This window comes from Anolis sagrei, chromosome 9 (genome assembly GCF_037176765.1).
Source record: "Anolis sagrei isolate rAnoSag1 chromosome 9, rAnoSag1.mat, whole genome shotgun sequence".
Lineage (NCBI taxonomy): Eukaryota > Metazoa > Chordata > Lepidosauria > Squamata > Dactyloidae > Anolis > Anolis sagrei.
The window spans coordinates 8,835,898-8,853,188 of NC_090029.1; the positions used below are offsets into that span (position 1 = coordinate 8,835,898).

At 47.1% G+C, this 17,291-nt stretch overlaps 1 protein-coding gene across 1 annotated transcript in view; it reads right to left on the reverse strand.

The window, feature by feature from the left end:
* The window catches only part of CSPG4 (chondroitin sulfate proteoglycan 4), a 156,669-nt gene that overhangs the window by 34,749 nt on the left and 104,629 nt on the right, over positions 1-17,291 (reverse strand). Inside the window, exons 2-3 of the mRNA XM_067471264.1 lie at positions 9,018-9,181; positions 4,261-4,893 (exon numbers count right to left, since the gene is read on the reverse strand). Of these exons, the coding sequence (XP_067327365.1) occupies positions 4,261-4,893; positions 9,018-9,181 (797 nt within the window). The remainder of the gene's footprint in view (positions 1-4,260; positions 4,894-9,017; positions 9,182-17,291) is intronic.

The following is a 17,291-nucleotide window of genomic DNA, read 5'->3' on the forward strand; positions in this document are numbered from 1 at the left end:
AATTACACTGCTTAGCCGGTATTGCACCACCTGACATCTGCTGGGAAGTAGCAGCCAATAGTGAAAGGACCAAGGCAGTGACATCTCCAACCCATCCCCTGTTTGGGTATCAGCCAGCATGTCAACGACTTAAATCAAGAAATAGTTTTCTTAGATCCACAGAGACACTCACTGGAACACCTCAGCAAGCAAGAGTTCAAAAGTGGCAGGCTCAAACCCAGCACCTCAATCCATGGGTGATACCAGATGAGTGACTCCCCCCTGGGCAAACAGAAGACTGGGCGACTTGGAAGGCGCTGAAAAGACTGCGCTCTGGCACCACGAGATGCAGAGCCAACCTTCAGAAATGGGGCTACAAAGTGGAATCAACGACATGCGAGTGTGGAGAAGAGCAAACCACTGACCACCTGCTGCAATGCAACCTGAGCCCTGCCACATGCACAACGGAGGACCTTCTTGCGGCAACACCAGATGCACTCCAAGTGGCCAGATACTGGTCAAAGGACATTTAATCAGCTACCAAAATTGCAAAATTTGTAGGTTTTTTAATCTGTTTGTTTGTTTTGTTCTGTTAGAAATGTAATACAATGTTCTGGTTGCGGATGACACGATAAATAAAAAGGTGCTTCTGATGTGGGGAATGATGTCACTGAGGGTCAAGATGGAGATGGTTTGGTCAATGGTATTAATACAGGGAATGACATAGGGACACCGGTTCAAAGTGTAGTTTCTCATGAGAATGTTCCTACAGGTTATATGGGTGATAGTTTACTCCCTGACCCAGAGAGTTCCCAAGATTTGGGGTTTGAAAAAAACTTGACACCTGGAAAAATTAATGAGTGGATAGATAATAAGCATATAGACATGAAGCCGAGCACGACCCCTCTCCCAATAAGAGATAGTAACTTATAGTTCTGCAAAGGGCAAGGGCACCAGACTTGCAATAGGGGTTGAGTCTTGGTCAATTTGCAAAGACACTAACAACAGCAAGGACCCCATGAGGCTTTCAGGGAGCAGAGTGGTCCCTGGGCTCCAGCCCATGGAAGGAGTTACAGTTTTCCAAGGACCATGGGACTGGCTTCCATCCCAGCGCTTCAGGGCTTTGTGTTTTGGCCCAGTGGAACTCCATAGACTCATTCTGACTTTTTGAATTCTGCTACATTCCTGGACTTCACTCTCTTCAAGGACTCGCTCTCTACCCATGAACTTTCTTCAAGATAACTTATGAATTCATGTTGAGTCATGATATGGTTTGCATTTTATTATTGCTATTATTATGTATCATATGGGGACATGAGACTCCCACAAGGATGATAAAAACATCAAATCATCTGGGCGTCCCCTGGGCAACGTCCTTGCAGACGGCCAATTCTCTCACACCAGAAGCAACTTGCAGATTCTCAAGTCGCTCCTGACACGAGAAAAAAAATTGCTATTATTAATTCCTCTCTGGGAACCTGGATGGGAAGGTACCTGCATATGATTCCCCTGTGTATAATCTCTATATGATTTCTATGTTTCCTTGTGTTCCTGACCCTAGCCTGACCCTTTGCCCCATTCTCCCCCTAAAGAAATATGTAAGGGGATCACCTGGCCTTCAGGAACAAAAGCCATAAGCGATTACAGAAACCCCCCCAGCCAAAGACACTCTTGCATGGATAATAGGAAAGGATTCTTATTTCTAACTTCGGAGATGGCCCATTAGAGTAAGAATTGTTTGGCAAAGTTTCTATCACTCTTCAAGTAAGATAAGGGGAAATATTCCCCTCTGCTTTTTGTTTACTTCCCATTGATAGCATTAACTCCAGGGTGCCATCATTGTTCTCCTGTCTCACAGCCAGGAAGGATCTAGATATTTTTACACATGTTGATTTACAACACTCAAAACACAATAGGACAGCCCGGCTTGAGCTTTTTGTCTCGCAGGCCACATGGCATTTCCTTTTTTAAAGACTCATTCACAGATTCCTTTGTGTTCTGGAGTGCAACAGTTAACTAGAAAATTCCCACTTAGGTGAAGCAACTTGACTAAAAGCATTAGCAAGATGAAACTGGGGGCAAAAAAAAAAAGAAAAAGAAAAGAAAAGAAAAAAAAAGAAAAAGCCCTTGGCGATTTTATTATATTCATTCCATTCACCTTCTTCCTTGGGAGAAAAAGAAATGGTTGAATGCATTTTTTCAAAAGCCAATTTCTCACTCGCTGGACCAAAACTCCATCTCTTTCTTTCTCATTCTTCCTCCATTATAATCTCAGCTTCTTAAGCGCCAACTTTCTTTAGCTCACAGATTCCCATAAATAAAAAAGCAATTATTATTTTTTTCACCAGAGAGAACACTTCTGGTGTTCTCTGCGATCAACTTTTGTTGATCTAAGTTCTCTAGTGCATCTCTACACTCCGGGATGGGCCTTGGAGGCACGGCTCTGTTGTGGCTCCAGTCCTTCCTACAAGTTCGATCCCAGATGGTGAAGCTGGGAGACACCTGCTCGGACCCCTGGCCTTTGACCCTTGGGGTCCCGCAAGGCTCCATTCTGTCTCCCATGCTTTTCAACATCTACACGAAACCGCTGGGAGAGGTCATCCGGAGTTTTGGAGTTGGGTGCCATCTCTACCCACATGGGGGTTCTGTGTGGGACGTTTGGCTCAATTCTATTGTTGGTGGGATTCAGAATGCTCTGTGACTGTAGGTGAACTATAAATCCCAGCAACTACAACTCCTGAATGTCAAGATTCTATTTTCCCCAAACTCCACCAGGGTTCACGTTTGAGCATATTGAGTATTCATGTAGAATTTGGTCCAGATTCATCATTGTTTGAGTCCACGGTCATCTTTGGCTGTAGGTGAACTACAACTCCAAAACCAAAGGACACTGCCCACCAAACCCTTCCAGTATTTTCTGTTGGTCATGGGAGAACTGTGTGCCAAGTTTGGTTCAATTCTATCATTGGTGGGGTTCAGAATGCTCTTTGATTGTAGGTGAACTATAAATCCCAGCAACAACTCCCAAATAACAAAATCATTTTTTTTTTGAGTGAAGGACATACATTGGGTTGTTAGGTGTCTTTTGTCCAAATTTGGTGTCCATTCATCAAGTGGTTTTTAAGTTCTGTTAATCCCACAAACTAACATTACATTTATTTATATATATGAATGTAGATGAACTATAAATCCCAGCAACTGCATCTCCCAAATGTCAAGGTCTATTTTCCCCCAAACTCCAGCAGTGCTCACATTTGGGCATATTGAGTATTCGTGCCAAGTTTGGTCCAGATCCATCATTGTTTGAGCCTGCAGTGCTCTTGGGATGTAGGTGAACTACAACTCCAAAACTCCAGGTCAATGCCCACCAAACCTTTCCATTATTTTCTCTTGGTCATGGGAGTTCTGTGTGCCAAGTTTGGTTCAATTCTATCATTGGTGGAGTTCAGAATGTTCGTATGATTGTAAGTGAACTATAAATCCCAGCAACTACAACTCCCAAATGACAAAATCAATCCCCCCAACTCCACCAGTATTCAAATTTGGGCGTATTGGTTTCTTTAGAAGGAGAAACTTTTCCTTAACATGAGCTACTTTCCTCACACTATCCTGTAATATGTAACAGTGCATTTCTTTGACCAGCCGCCCCTGGCTGCCTTCCAGAGTATCTAGGTTTTCCCTGGACTACTCTGAACTTTAGGGAAATAAACCCACTTGTATTCTGTCCTAATACAAGTAAACAAGCCTTCACTTTGACTGCCCTAGTCAAGCTATACAGAAGCACTTGCTCTTTAATTATTCCCTAACAGTCTAATTCCTAGCTCACTAAGAAACTCTCTTCTCCCTGTCTGAAATCCTAATCTTTTCTCTGCTAGATCAAATCCTTCTCTCCCCAAGATCAAATCCTTCTCTCTCCCTTCTGTCAGAAATGACAGCCTATTTACATTCAACTCCTCCCCTTGGGGTCTGAACCAATCAGGAGCTAGCTGACTCCTCCCCTTGCCTCTCTGCCTATACCATCATGTCCGCCATCCTGAGCTGCCTTCCCAACATGGAGGCCAGCTCACTGACTTCCAGGCTGCGGCCTACGAATAAAAGATACGAGTTCATTACACATTGCACTAGGGAACTAGAGATTCATGGAAAGAGCATATTAATTAACCAAATCTGTGAGTGATCAAATCAGCAGAAGTTAAACCCACAAATGTGGAAGGCCACAACTCATAGCTGATGCAGATTACGATCCCCCTTTATTGACTTTTGTTCCTTCCTAGCACTGACCTTGACATAGTGGTCCTGCTCGTTGCTGAGGTAGATGTTGTTGTGGAGCACCACCTGGCCATTCCCTTTCTCCACGATCCCTCTGAGACGTCCGTCAACGATATCCAGGTAGAAGAAGTCGTTCTCCAGACCTGACTGGTAAATCAGAGGGGCTTGCTTGACGCTCGTGGTGATCACAAACTCGATGGACCCTTGGTTTCTTGCACTCCAACCTGGAAACGTGATGTAAGAGTTTGGCCCAAGAAAACCAAGTGGGTCGTCAGGCCCGGCGGAGAACTCGACACTGCAACCCTCTCGGACTCCACGGGATCTCTGGGCACCAGACCCAAGCACAGAGAGGACGTCGCGGTCATTGAATGTCACCGCATGGAGACAGCCTCTGAATGGTGTGCTTGCACCTACAAGATATGGCAGCTCCAGGCTCCCAGTTCCACCCACATAGAGACCATAGTCAACGTCCAGCTCTTGCAGATGTCCGGGGATTTCCACGGATGCGTTGAAGAGGCCGTCCACCATCAGGGTCATCTGCCCGTCAGCCACCAACAAGTCGGCATCATGGATCACAAGGTCGTTGAGATAAGGACCTGCTGGGGACTTGATGGTCAGGTCTTCTGAGCCCAGGTCCATTCTGGCCTGGAAAGTCAAACCATAATTTTATTGTTACCCAGAGGCGACCCTAGGTAATTTTCAATGGTAAGCAAACAGTATTTTGGCACCCCCCCCCCCAACCAATCACTGATATATAGGTTCTTGTGCTTTTTTTCGGGCTATAGAGCAGTGATGGGCAACCATAGATGCAGGCGAAACGTCAGGAGAAATGTCTCTAGAACATGGCCCTATAGCCCGAAAAAACCCACAAGAACCTAGTGATTCCAGCCATGAAAGCCTTCGACAATAGACTGATACATATTTTCTGTTCGTCATGGAAGTTCTGTGTGCCATATTTGGTTCAATTCCATCATTGGTGGAGTTCAGAATGCTCTTTGATTGTAGGTTAACTATACATCCCAGTAACTACAACTTGCATCTGTCAAGGTCCATTTTTCCCCAAGAGCGCCTCAAGAGCGCCCCTGGGCAAACTCAACTATACTGCGAATGCTTACTTTGCGTAATGGTTGAGCCGCCCCTGTGTATACCGCTACTTCCAATTTGGCTCGGAGCGGTTTACAGCAGTAGATTAAAACAATACAATCAACTTTAAAACACAATAATAACAAGAACAGACATAGTCCCGAGTTATTCACCCATCGAAAGCTTGTCGGAAGAGAAAGGTTTTACAGGCTTTCCGAAAAGCAAGTAGGTCTCGGATAGTTCGGGTTTGAACTGGCAAGGCGTTCCATAAATAAGGGGCCACAATCGAGAAGGCTCTCTGCCTAGTAGAGGACAGATGATAAGTCCGGATGATGACCAAAATCAAATTTTGGTCATCGGACCGAAGTAATCTCTGGGGTTGGTAGGGGGATAAGCGGGCCCTCAGGTACGCCGGCCTTTAAGGCCCATATAAAGCCTTAAAGGTTAGTACCAGCACCTTGAAAGTAATCCGGTACTCAATCGGTAGCTAGTGCAGCTGGTGTAGAATTGGGGTGATATGACACCTCACCGGCACCTTGGCGAGAAGATGAGCCGCCGCATTTTGCACCAGGATCACTGACAAAGGAAGGCCAATGTAGAGGGCGTTACAGTAGTCAAGCCTCGAGATGACCGTTGCCTGGATCACCGTAGCCAGGTCGTTCCTAGATAGGTAGGGAGCCAGTCGCCTAGCCTGACGTAGATGGAAAAATGCAGATCTGCTCACAGCAGAGACCTGGGCCTCCATTGTGAGCAGAGGGTCCAATAAGACACCAAGACTCTTTACAGAAGGTGACGGACGTAGTGTCTCGCCATCCAGGGTAGGCAGCTGGATCTCCCTCCCACCCGGATGGCCCAGCCATAGGATCTCCGTCTACGCTGGGTTCACCCTCAACCTGCTGGCACGCAACCATCCAGTAACAGCCTTAAGGCACTGATGGAAATTTTCGGGTACAGTGTCCGGCTGGTCCTCCATCCTCAGAATGAGTTGAGTGTCGTCAGCGTACTGGTGGCACTCAAGCCCAAATCTCCACACCAGTTGGGCAAGCGGTCACATATAGATGTTAAATAATAGAGGAGAGGGACCCCACAAGTTAGCGGAGATCTCTCGGAAACCATCCCTCCCCTCGCCACACGCTGTCCCCGATTCTGGAGGAAGGAGGACACCCATTTAAGGGGTATCCCCCTAACCCCAGTCATGGCTAGGCGGTGGGTCAATAGATTGTGATCGACCGTATCAAATGCTGCTGTGAGGTCCAATAACACGAGCAGCGCTGATCCGCCTTGATCCATCTGGCAGTGGAGCTGATCTGTGATGGCAACTAGCACAGTCTCCGTCTCGTGCCCCCTACGGAAGCCGGACTGGAAGGGATCATCATGGTTGGAGCAATCATTTATGGAGCAATTTCTGAAGGTCCCTATTTTGTTATCTCCATCCCACCAGTGAGGTTGACACACTCCCCCTGAAGACGCAGGTTCGCAGCTTGGGAGTGATCCTGGACTCATCGCTGAGCCTGGAACCCCAAGTCTCAGCGGTGGCTCGGAGAGCTTTTGCACAGTTAAAACTTGTGCGCCAGCTGCGCCCGTACCTTGGGAAGTCGGATCTGGCCACGGTAGTCCACGCTCTTGTTACATCCCAAATAGATTACTGCAATGGGTTTGCCTTTGAAGATTACTACGTGGGTTTGCCTTTGAAGACTGTTCGGAAACTTCAATTAGTCCAACGGACGGTGGCTAGATTACTCACCGGAGTGTCATACAGGGTACATACCACCCCACTGCTATGTCAGCTCCACTGGCTGCCGATCCAGTTCTGAACACAATTCAAAGTGCTGGTTTTGACCTACAAAACCCTTTACGGCTCCGGCCCAGCGTACCTGTCTGAACGCATCTCCTTCTACATCCCACCTCGGAGTTTAAGATCTTCTGGGGAGGCCCTGCTCTTGGCCCCACCTTCATCACAAGTGACACTGGTGGGGACAAGGGACAGGGCCTTCTCGGTGGTGGCCCCTCTCCTGTGGAATGCACTCCCCGGGGATATTAGGTCAACAACATCCCTCCTCTCTTTCAGAAAGAAGTTAAAAACCTGGATGTGGGACCAGGCCTTTGGGTAAGCTGGCAGATGGACAAAAGACAATGACGACAATGAGTAGGAAAGGACAATGACGATGCTAGATGGATTATGGATTTATGAATTGGCAATCATTGACCACAAGATGATTTTATTGCTGCTGTTGTATTGTTTTGACTGTTTTAACTAGTTATAATTCTTGACGTTATATTGTCAATTGTATATTGTATTTTGTGAATTGTTGGGCATCGAATTGTGCCTTTTGTGAGCCGCCCTGAGTCCCCCCTAGGGGGTTGAGAAGGGCGGGGTAGAAGCACCCCAAATAAATAAATAAATAAGGATGTGGGTTCAGGGCCTTCTCCACTATGGAACCCCAATTACAGAATGCCCTCCCAGTGGAAGCCCAATTGGCACCTAGAATCATAGAATCATAGAATCAAAGAGTTGGAAGAGACCTCATGGGCCATCCAGTCCAACCCCATTCTGCCAAGAAGCAGGAATATTGCATTCAAATCACCCCTGACAGATGGCCATCCAGCCTCTGTTTAAAAGCTTCCAAAGAAGGAGCCTCCAGCACACTCCGGGGCAGAGAGTTCCACTGCTGAACAGCTCTCACAGTCAGGAAGTTCCTCCTCATGTTCAGATGGAATCTCCTCTCCTGTAGTTTGAAGCCATTGTTCCGCGTCCTAGTCTCCAAGGAAGCAAAAAACAAGCTTGCTCCCTCCTCCCTGTGGCTTCCTCTCACATATTTATACATGGCTATCATATCTCCTCTCAGCCTTCTCTTCTTCAGGCTAAACATGCCCAGCTCCCCAAGCCGCTCCTCATAGGGCTTGTTCTCCAGACCTTTTATCATTTTAGTCGCTCTCCTCTGGACACATTCCAGCTTGTCAATATCTCTCTTGAATTGTGGTGCCCAGAATTGGACACAATATTCCAGGTGTGGTCTAACCAAAGCGGAATAGAGCATGGGGAGCATGACTTCCCTAGATCTAGACACTATGCTCCTATTGATGCAAGCCAAAATCCCATTGGCTTTTTTTGCCGCCACATCACATTGTTGGCTCATGTTTAACTTGTTGTCCACGAGGACTCCAAGATCTTTTTCACACGTACTGCTCTCGAGCCAGGCATCGTCCCCCATTCTGTATCTTTGCATTTTGTTTTTCCTTCCAAAGTGGAGTATCTTGCACTCCACTATAGTTCCACTATGGATCTCACCCATCTAAACCAGTTGTTGTTGGGTGTCTTCAATGTGGACATGGAAAACCACAGTCCTGCCATGGGTGAGTCATATACTCTCAACTCTATAAAAACTCACCTTCCAGTTGAAAACACCCAACAAGAACCAGGATCACGATTATGGAGACCAGGGTTTGAATCTCCACTCAGCCATGACAGAAAGCCAATAGACAATAACAAATCTTACCAGTAAAACCCCATTACAGATTTACTCTAGGATTGCAATAAATTCCCCAACAAATAACAACAAAGTCTCCAAATTTGGAAACAGAATTTATCACCCCGAGTTTAATCCAAACTGGGAGAGTTCATACACCTTCTTTAGGTGTATATAGTTGTTCAACAACTTGGTGCAATGGGTGGACATCTCACCAACCTGTAGGATGCCAGCATTGAGCTCAAGCAGGAGATAGTCTGTTTGCCCTGCGGCCAGGAAAAGAAGTCCATTGCGCTGACTGGTGTAGAACTGGACGTGAAGCTGGACGGTGCTGTAGGTGCTTGCCAAGGGCATTTCTAGGTAGCCATCTCCAAAGAAGGATGCTGAAAGGAAGAAATCCATAGGTCAGACTTACCAAGACCCTTTAGGCCAATGTTTCTCCATCTGGGGTAGAGTCATGAGGGGGTTTCAGAGGAGTCACCAAAGACCATCAGAAAACATATATTTCTGATGGTCTTAGAATTCAGCACCATGGTCAGTTCAGCTTGGGAATTCAAAGCTCTGCTGACACAAACCACTAGACATGATGTTCCAGTTGACTCTACACCAGTGGTTCTCAACCTTCCTAATGCCGCGACCCCTTAATACAGTTCCTCATGTTGTGGTGACCCCCAACCATAACCCTAACATTATGAATCGCCATGTAAATAATGATCTGCAGGATGTATTTTCATTCACTGGAGCAAATTTGGCACAAATACCCGGTATGCCCAAATTTGAATACTGGTGGGGTTGGCGGGGGGATTGATTTTGCCATTTGGGAGTTGTAGTTGCTGGGATTTATAGTTAGCCTGTAAACAAAGAGCATTTTGAACCCCACCAACAATGGAATTGAACCAAACTTGACACACAGAACTCCCATTACCAACAGAACATACTGGAAGGGTTTGGTGGGCATTGACCTTGAGTTTGGGAGTTGTAGTTCGCCTACATCCAGAGAGCACTGTGGGCTCAAACAATGATGGATCTGGACCAAACTTGGCACGGATACCCAATATGCCCAAATGTGAACACTGATGGGGTTTGGGGGAAATAGACTTTGACATTTGGGTGTTGTAGATACTGGGATTTATAGTTCACCTACAATCAAGGAGCGTTCTGAACCCCACCAATGATAGCCAATTCTATCTATACTATTCTATCAAACTTCCCACACAGAACCCCCATGGCCAACAGAAAATACTGTGTTTTCTGATGGTCTTTGGTGACCCCTCTGACACCTCTTCGTGACCCCCTCAGGGGTCCCGTCCCCCAGGTTGAGAAACACTGCTTTAGGCCAATGTTTCTCCATCTGCCACACTGGGTGCAGTGCCTAAAGACCTTGGCCTGCACTTAAAAACAATCGGCACTGACAAAATTACCATTTGTCATCTAAAAAAGGCCATCTTACTGGGATCTGCACGCATTATTCGCCAATACATCACACAATCCTAGACACTTGGGAAGTGTCCGACGTGTGATCCAATACAACATCTAGCATAGAGATCTTGTTTGCTGTGTACCAATCTTGTTGTGCATCAAATAATAATAATAATAATAATAATAATAATAATAATAATAATATCTAGTTTGCTGTGACATACTGTGGTTTCGTGTCAGTAAAATAATAATAATAATAATAATAATAATAATAATAATAATACAGATTTATTTATTTATTTAAAACTTTTCTATCCCGATCTTCTCACCTCCGTAGAGGGACTCAGACCGGCTTACAGCAAGGATTCAATGCTACTAATACAAGTTAAAACATCATACAATACAAGATTAAAAGATTTAAAGATTTAAAGTTTAAGCTGCAAAGACTCTGACACAAGCCAGTCAAGGCGGTCCCAATGGAGATTGGCACACTAGGTGCAGAGCTAAAGACCCTGGCCTGCACTTAAAAACAATCAGCGCTGACAAAATTGCCATTTGTCAGCTGCAAAAGGCCACCCTGCTCAAATCTCCCTGCATTATTTACCAATACATCATACAGTCCTAGACACTTATTATTATTATTATTATTATTATTATTTGTGTATCAAATAATAATAATAATAATAATAGGGAAGTGTCCAACGTTTGATCCACTACAACATCTAGCATAGCGATCTTGTTTGCTGTGTACCAATCTTGTTGTGTATCAAATAATAATAATAATAATAATAATAATAATAATAATAATTGATTGCAGCCTGACTCTTTATTAGGCTTCCTTGTGGGTTGGAGTTTTTTTTAAAAGATCCCCAATGTTTGCGATTCCAGTCACCAACGCTAGATGGGGAAATTAACTCTCTATACGGGAAACTATTTTTGCAACCACCACCTGTACCATCTCCGGGAGCAGTTCAGCTAGTGATGAAATGTATTTATGAGCTGGATACATTCGCGCATTGCCAAACACAGCATTGGCTTAATTTGTGCCAGAGCCCAGTCTAACGAAATCAACTGCAGCATAGATCGTACATATCAAAAGAAGATGAGACTCAATGTTGAGCTATGTCAGGTCAGACCCCAATTTTGCCGTACGAAAAACCCAAATAAGAAATATCTGGATGTGCTTTCCAGCAGAGACTATGACTCAGGCCCCACTGGATTGTACAATCCCTGCTGTAGGGCAGTGTAGACTCATATAATACAGTTCAAAGGAAATAATCTGGATTCAGAAGCTGAGCAAAGACCGTAATGACCCAAAAAGCTACAGACCCATCTCCCTGTTGTGCCACCTCTACAAAGTTCTGGAGAGACTTATTTTGCATAGAATGATGGAAAATATAGACCCCTGTCTGATCCCACAGCAAGCTGGCTTCAGAAAAGGCAAAAGCTGCACATCGCAAGTGTTGAACCTGACTCAGCACATAGAAGATGGCTTTGAAAGGCAGCAGATCACAGGAGGTGTCTTCATAGACCTCATAGGAAACCTGCTACAAAACAGGAGCTTCTTTGTTGAGTTCCAGGGCCAGAGAAGCAGATGGCGGAAACAGAAGAACGGCCTGCCACAGGGGAGCGTGCTTGCTCCATCCATGTTCAACATCTACACAAATGACCAGCCACTGCCAGAAGGGACAGAGAGTTTCATCTATGCTGATGATCGTGCCATTACCGCTCAAGCAGGGAGCTTTGAGGTGGTTGAACAGAAGCTCTCCGAAGCTCTAGGTGCTCTTACTGCCTATTACAGGGAAAGCCAGCTGATCCCTAACCCATCTAAAACACAGACATGCGCCTTTCACCTTAAGAACAGACAAGCATCCCGAGCTGTGAGGATCACCTGGGAAGGAATCCCACTGGAGCATTGCAGCACACTCAAATACCTGGGAGTCACTCTGGACCGTGCTCTTACCTACAAGAAGCACTGCCTAAACATCAAGCAAAAAGTGGGTGCTATAAACTATATCATACGAAAGCTGACTGGCACAACCTGGGGATCACAACCAGATACAGTGAAGACATCTGCCCTTGCGCTGTGCTACTCTGCTGCTGAGTACGCATGCCCAGTGTGGAACACATCTCACCACACTAAAACAGTGGATGTGGCTCTTCATGAGACATACCACATTATTACGGGGTGCCTGCGCCCTACACCACTGGAGAAATTACACTGCTTAGCCGGTATTACACCACCTGACATCTGCCAGGAAGTAGCAGCCAATAGTGAAAGGACCAAGGCAGAGACATCTCCAGCTCATCCCCTGTTTGGGTATCAGCCAGCACATCAACGACTTAAATCTAGAATTAGTTTTCTAAGATCTACAGAGACACTCGCTGGAACACCTCAGCAAGTGAGAGTCCAAAAGAGGCAGGCTCAAACCCAGAACCTCAATCCATGGCTGATACCAAATGAGAGACTCCCTCCTGGGCACACAGAAGACTGGGTGACTTGGAAGGTGCTGAACAGACTGCGATCTGGCATCATGAGATGCAGAGCCAACCTTAAGAAATAGGACTACAAAGTTGAATCCACGACATGCGAGTGCGGAGAAGAGCAAACCACAGACCACCTGCTGCAGTGCAACCTGAGCCCTGCCACATGCACAAGGGAGGACCTTCTTGCAGCAACAGCAGAAGCATTCCAAGTGGCCAGATACTGGTCAAAGGGCATTTAACCAACTACCAAACTCACAAATTTTGTATTTTGTCTGTTTGTTTGTTTTGTTCTGTTAGAAATGTAATACAGTTGACTGGTTGCCCTGACACGACAAATAAAAATATAACCCAGTTCAAAGCAGATAATGTGGATTAACTGCATTGATAACCTGGATTATATGGAATGTTTAGATCCATCTTAAGGGTGCTTCTACATAGTAGAATTAATCCAGTTTGACACCGCTTAATCTCCACGCCTCAATGCTATGGAATCCTGGGAGTTGTTGGCCCCAGCACTAAGGGGCCGAGAAGGTGGAAGGCCTTGTAAAACTACAATTTCCAGGATTCCATCACATTCAACACCTAACAATGTAGGTGCCCTTTTATGTAGGACAGTGGTTCCTAATCTGTGGTCTGTGGATTACTAGTGGTCCCCAAGAACTAAACTATGGTCCATGGCCTCATCATTATTACACCATTGCAACGAGAGTAACTGGTACTAATGTTGGAGAGTGGTCGCTGGTCAAAGTAGTCCCTGGTCAAAGTGGTCTGTGGTCAAAGTGGTTTCTGTTCAAGTGACCCCAGGTCAAAGTGGTCTGTGGTCAAAGTGGTTCCTGTTCAAGTGATCTCTGGTCAAAATGGTCTGTGGTCAAAGTGGTTCCTGTTCGAGTTGTCCCTGTTCCAGTGGTCCCAGGTCAAAGTGGTCTGTGGTCAAAGTGGTTCCTGTTCAAGTGGTCCCTGGACAAAGTGGTATCTGGTCAAGTGGCCCCTGGTCAGGTGGTCCCTGGTCAAAGTAGTCTCTGGTCAAGTGGTCCCTGGTCAAGTGATCCCAGGTCAAAGTGATCTGTGGTCAAAATGGTTCCTGTTCAAGTGCTCCCTGGTGAAAATGGACCCTGGTCAAGTGGTCTCTGGTCAAAGTGGTCTGTGGTCAAAGTGGGTCCTGTTCAAGTGGTCCCTGATCAAAGTGGTCTCTGGTCAAATGGTCTCTGGTCAAAGTGGTCCCTGATCAAAGTGGTCTCTGGTCAAGTGGTCCCAGGTCAAAGTTGTACCTGATCAAAGTGGTCCCTGATCAAAATGGTCTCTGGTCAAGTGGTCCCAGGTCAAAGTGGTCTCTGATCAGGTGGTCCCTGGTCAAAGTGGTCCTGGCCAAAGTGGTTCCTGTTCATGTGGTCCCTGGTCAAAGTGGTCCCTGGTCTATGTGGTCGCTGGTCAAAGTGGTCCCAGGTCAAAGTGGTCCCTGGTCAAGTGGTCCCTGGTCTATGTGGTCCCTAGTCAAAGTGGTCCTGTTTAAAGTTGTCTCTGGTCAAGTGGTCCCAGGTCAAGAGGTCCCTGGTCAGGTGGCCCCTGGTCAAAGTGGTCCCAGGTCAAAATGGTCCCTGGTCAAAAAAAGGTTGGGAACCACTGATGTAGGACCTTCTCTTCATTGGGCTTTAGTTTGAACTTGCAGGACGCTCTCCAAGGTGCTGAAGCCTAAAACTATATAATTTTTCAAGTTATGTATCTCTGCAACCACATTTCTTTGCGAGTCCCTTCCTCTGAAATAGAGCCTGCAGCATCTTGTATTTGCTGGCCATCTCCCATTCAAGCTCTAACCAGTGTTGACCTTGCTTAGCATCCAAGATCAGACAGGTTCTGGCGCCTTTGGGGCATGTGAGTGCTGCCGTTGAAAAGAAAAGCCAGCCCAACCCTCTTTGGGAAATGCCAGTCCTGGGAGACTTAACATGGCAACAGCTGTCTCTGTACCCAACGAGGGCAGCGTGCAGCATGGACCGTGACCTTTAACGTCCTTTGCAGATAAAAGCAGCAGCAATTTGCAACTAATCTCCCCATGACACAAAGAGCCGGGTGGGTTTGCACACTGGCATGCCAACTGAGGCATCAGCTTGGTTTTAAAACAGAGTCAGAAGAGATCTCCAAAGGCCATCTACTCCAACCCGCTTCTGCTATGTAAAAACATAAAACTTCCTCCCTCCCTCCCTCCCTCCCTCCCTCCCTCCCTCCCTCCCTCCCTTCCTTCCTTCCTTCCTTCCTTCCTCACAACATTTGGATTGGAAGAACTTCCTGATTGTGAGAGCTGTTCAGCAGTGGAACTCTCTGCCCTGGAGTGCGGTGGAGGCCCCACCTTTGGAGGCTTTTAAGCAGAGGTTGGATGGCCATCTGTCGGGGGTGGTTTGAAGGTGATTTTCCTGCTTCTTGGCAGAATGGGGTTGGACTAGATGGCATGTGAGGTCTCTTCCAACTCTAGGATTCTATGGTTCTATCTAAGCTCTCCCAGCATAAAACTTCTTCCCTCTCTCCCTTCCTTCCTTCCTTCCTTCCTTCCTTCCTTCCTTCCTTCCTCACAACATTTGGAAGAACTTCCTGATTGTGAGAGCTGTTCAGCAGTGGAACTCTCTGCCCTGGAGTGTGGTGGAGGCTCCACCTTTGGAGGCTTTTAAGCAGAGGTTGGATGGCCATCTGTCGGGGGTGGTTTGAAGGTGATTTTCCTGCTTCTTGGCAGAATGGGGTTGGACTAGATGGCATGCGAGGTCTCTTCCAACTCTAGGATTCTATGGTTCTATCTAAGCTCTCCCAGCATAAAACTTCTTCCCTCTCTCCCTTCCTTCCTTCCTTCCTTCCTTCCTTCCTTCCTTCCTTCCTTCCTCACAACATTTGGAAGAACTTCCTGATTGTGAGAGCTGTTCAGCAGTGGAACTCTCTGCCCTGGAGTGTGGTGGAGGCTCCACCTTTGGAGGCTTTTAAGCAGAGGTTGGATGGCCATCTGTCGGGGGTGGTTTGAAGGCAATTTTCCTGCTTCTTGGCAGAATGGAGTTGGACTAGATGACACGCGAGGTCTCTTCCAACTCTAGGATTCTATGATTCTATCTAAGCTCTCCCAGCAGATGGCCACCCAGTCTCCATCACACTACATATTACACTGTATTGTCGAAGGCTTTCATGGCCGGAATCACTGGGTTGTTGTAGGTTTTTTCGGGGTGTATGGCCATGTTCTAGAGGCATTCTCTCCTGACGTTTCGCCTGCATACCTCACAACCTCTGAGGATGCTTGCCATAGATGCAGGCAAAACGTCAGGAGAGAATGCCTCTAGAACATGGCCATATAGCCTGAAAAAACCTACAACAGCCTACAGTTTTTCCAGAGGGTTTAAAAGAGGCGGTGGTCTCTCCCCTGCTGAAGAAACCAGACTTAGATTGTTCGGTTCCCTCCAGTTACCGCCCAGTTTCGAACCTCTCGTTCCTGGGCAAGGTGATGGAGAGGGCAGCAGCGGAGCAGTTGCAGCAATTCCTAGACGACACAGCCGGACTAGATGCCTTCCAGTCTGGCTTCCGTGCGGGGCACGGGACAGAGACTGTGCTGGTCTCCATCACGGATCACCTTCGATGCCAGCTTGACCAGGGCAGTTCGGCGCTGCTTGTGTTATTGGATCTCACAGCAGCATTTGACACAGTCGACCACAATCTTTTGACCCACCGCCTTGCTGTTGCTGGAGTCAAGGGGAGAGCTTTAAACTGGCTCCCCTCCTTTCTTCACAACCGTGGACAGCGAGTGGAGAGGGGAGGCCTGGTCTCTGAGAGGTCCCCTCTGTCTTGTGGGGTTCCTCAGGGGGCCATTCTCTCCCCTCTCTTGTTTAACATCTATATGCGACCACTTGCTCAGCTGGTTCGAGGTTTTGGGCTTGAGTGTTAGCAGTACGTCGATGACACTCAGCTAGTGCTGAAGATGGAGGACAGACCGGACTCTGTCCCCGATTGTTTCCATCAGTGCCTCGAGGCCGTTACTGGATGGCTGCGTGCCAACAGGTTGAGGGTGAATCCAGCAAAGACGGAGATCCTATGGCTGGGTGGACCGGGCAGTGGGGACATCCATCTGCCCACCCTGGATGGCGAGGCGCTACGCCCGTCACCATTGGTCAAGAGTCTGGGAGTCCTTTTGGACCCTCTGCTGACGATGGAGGCCCAGGTCTCCGCCGTGAGCAGAACCGCCTTTTTTCATCTGCGGCAGGCTAGACGGCTGGCCCCCTCCCTGTCCAGGGACGACCTAGATACGGTGATCCAGGCTATGGTCATCTCAAGACTGGACTACTGTAACGCCCACTACATTGGCCTTCCTCTGTCGGTGATCCGGAAGCTCAAGTTGGTACAAAATGCAGCTGCTCGGCTTCTTGTGGGAATTCCGATGGGATGCCATATAACACCAATCTTGGTTGCCAATTGAGCACCGGATCACTTTCAAAGTGATGGTACTCACCTTTAAGGCCTTGCATGGTCTGGGGTCGATGTACCTGAGGGACCGCCTCACCCCCTACCAACCCCAGAGACCCCTCCGTTCTGAGGACCAAGATCTATTGGAAATTCCCAGTGTCAAGA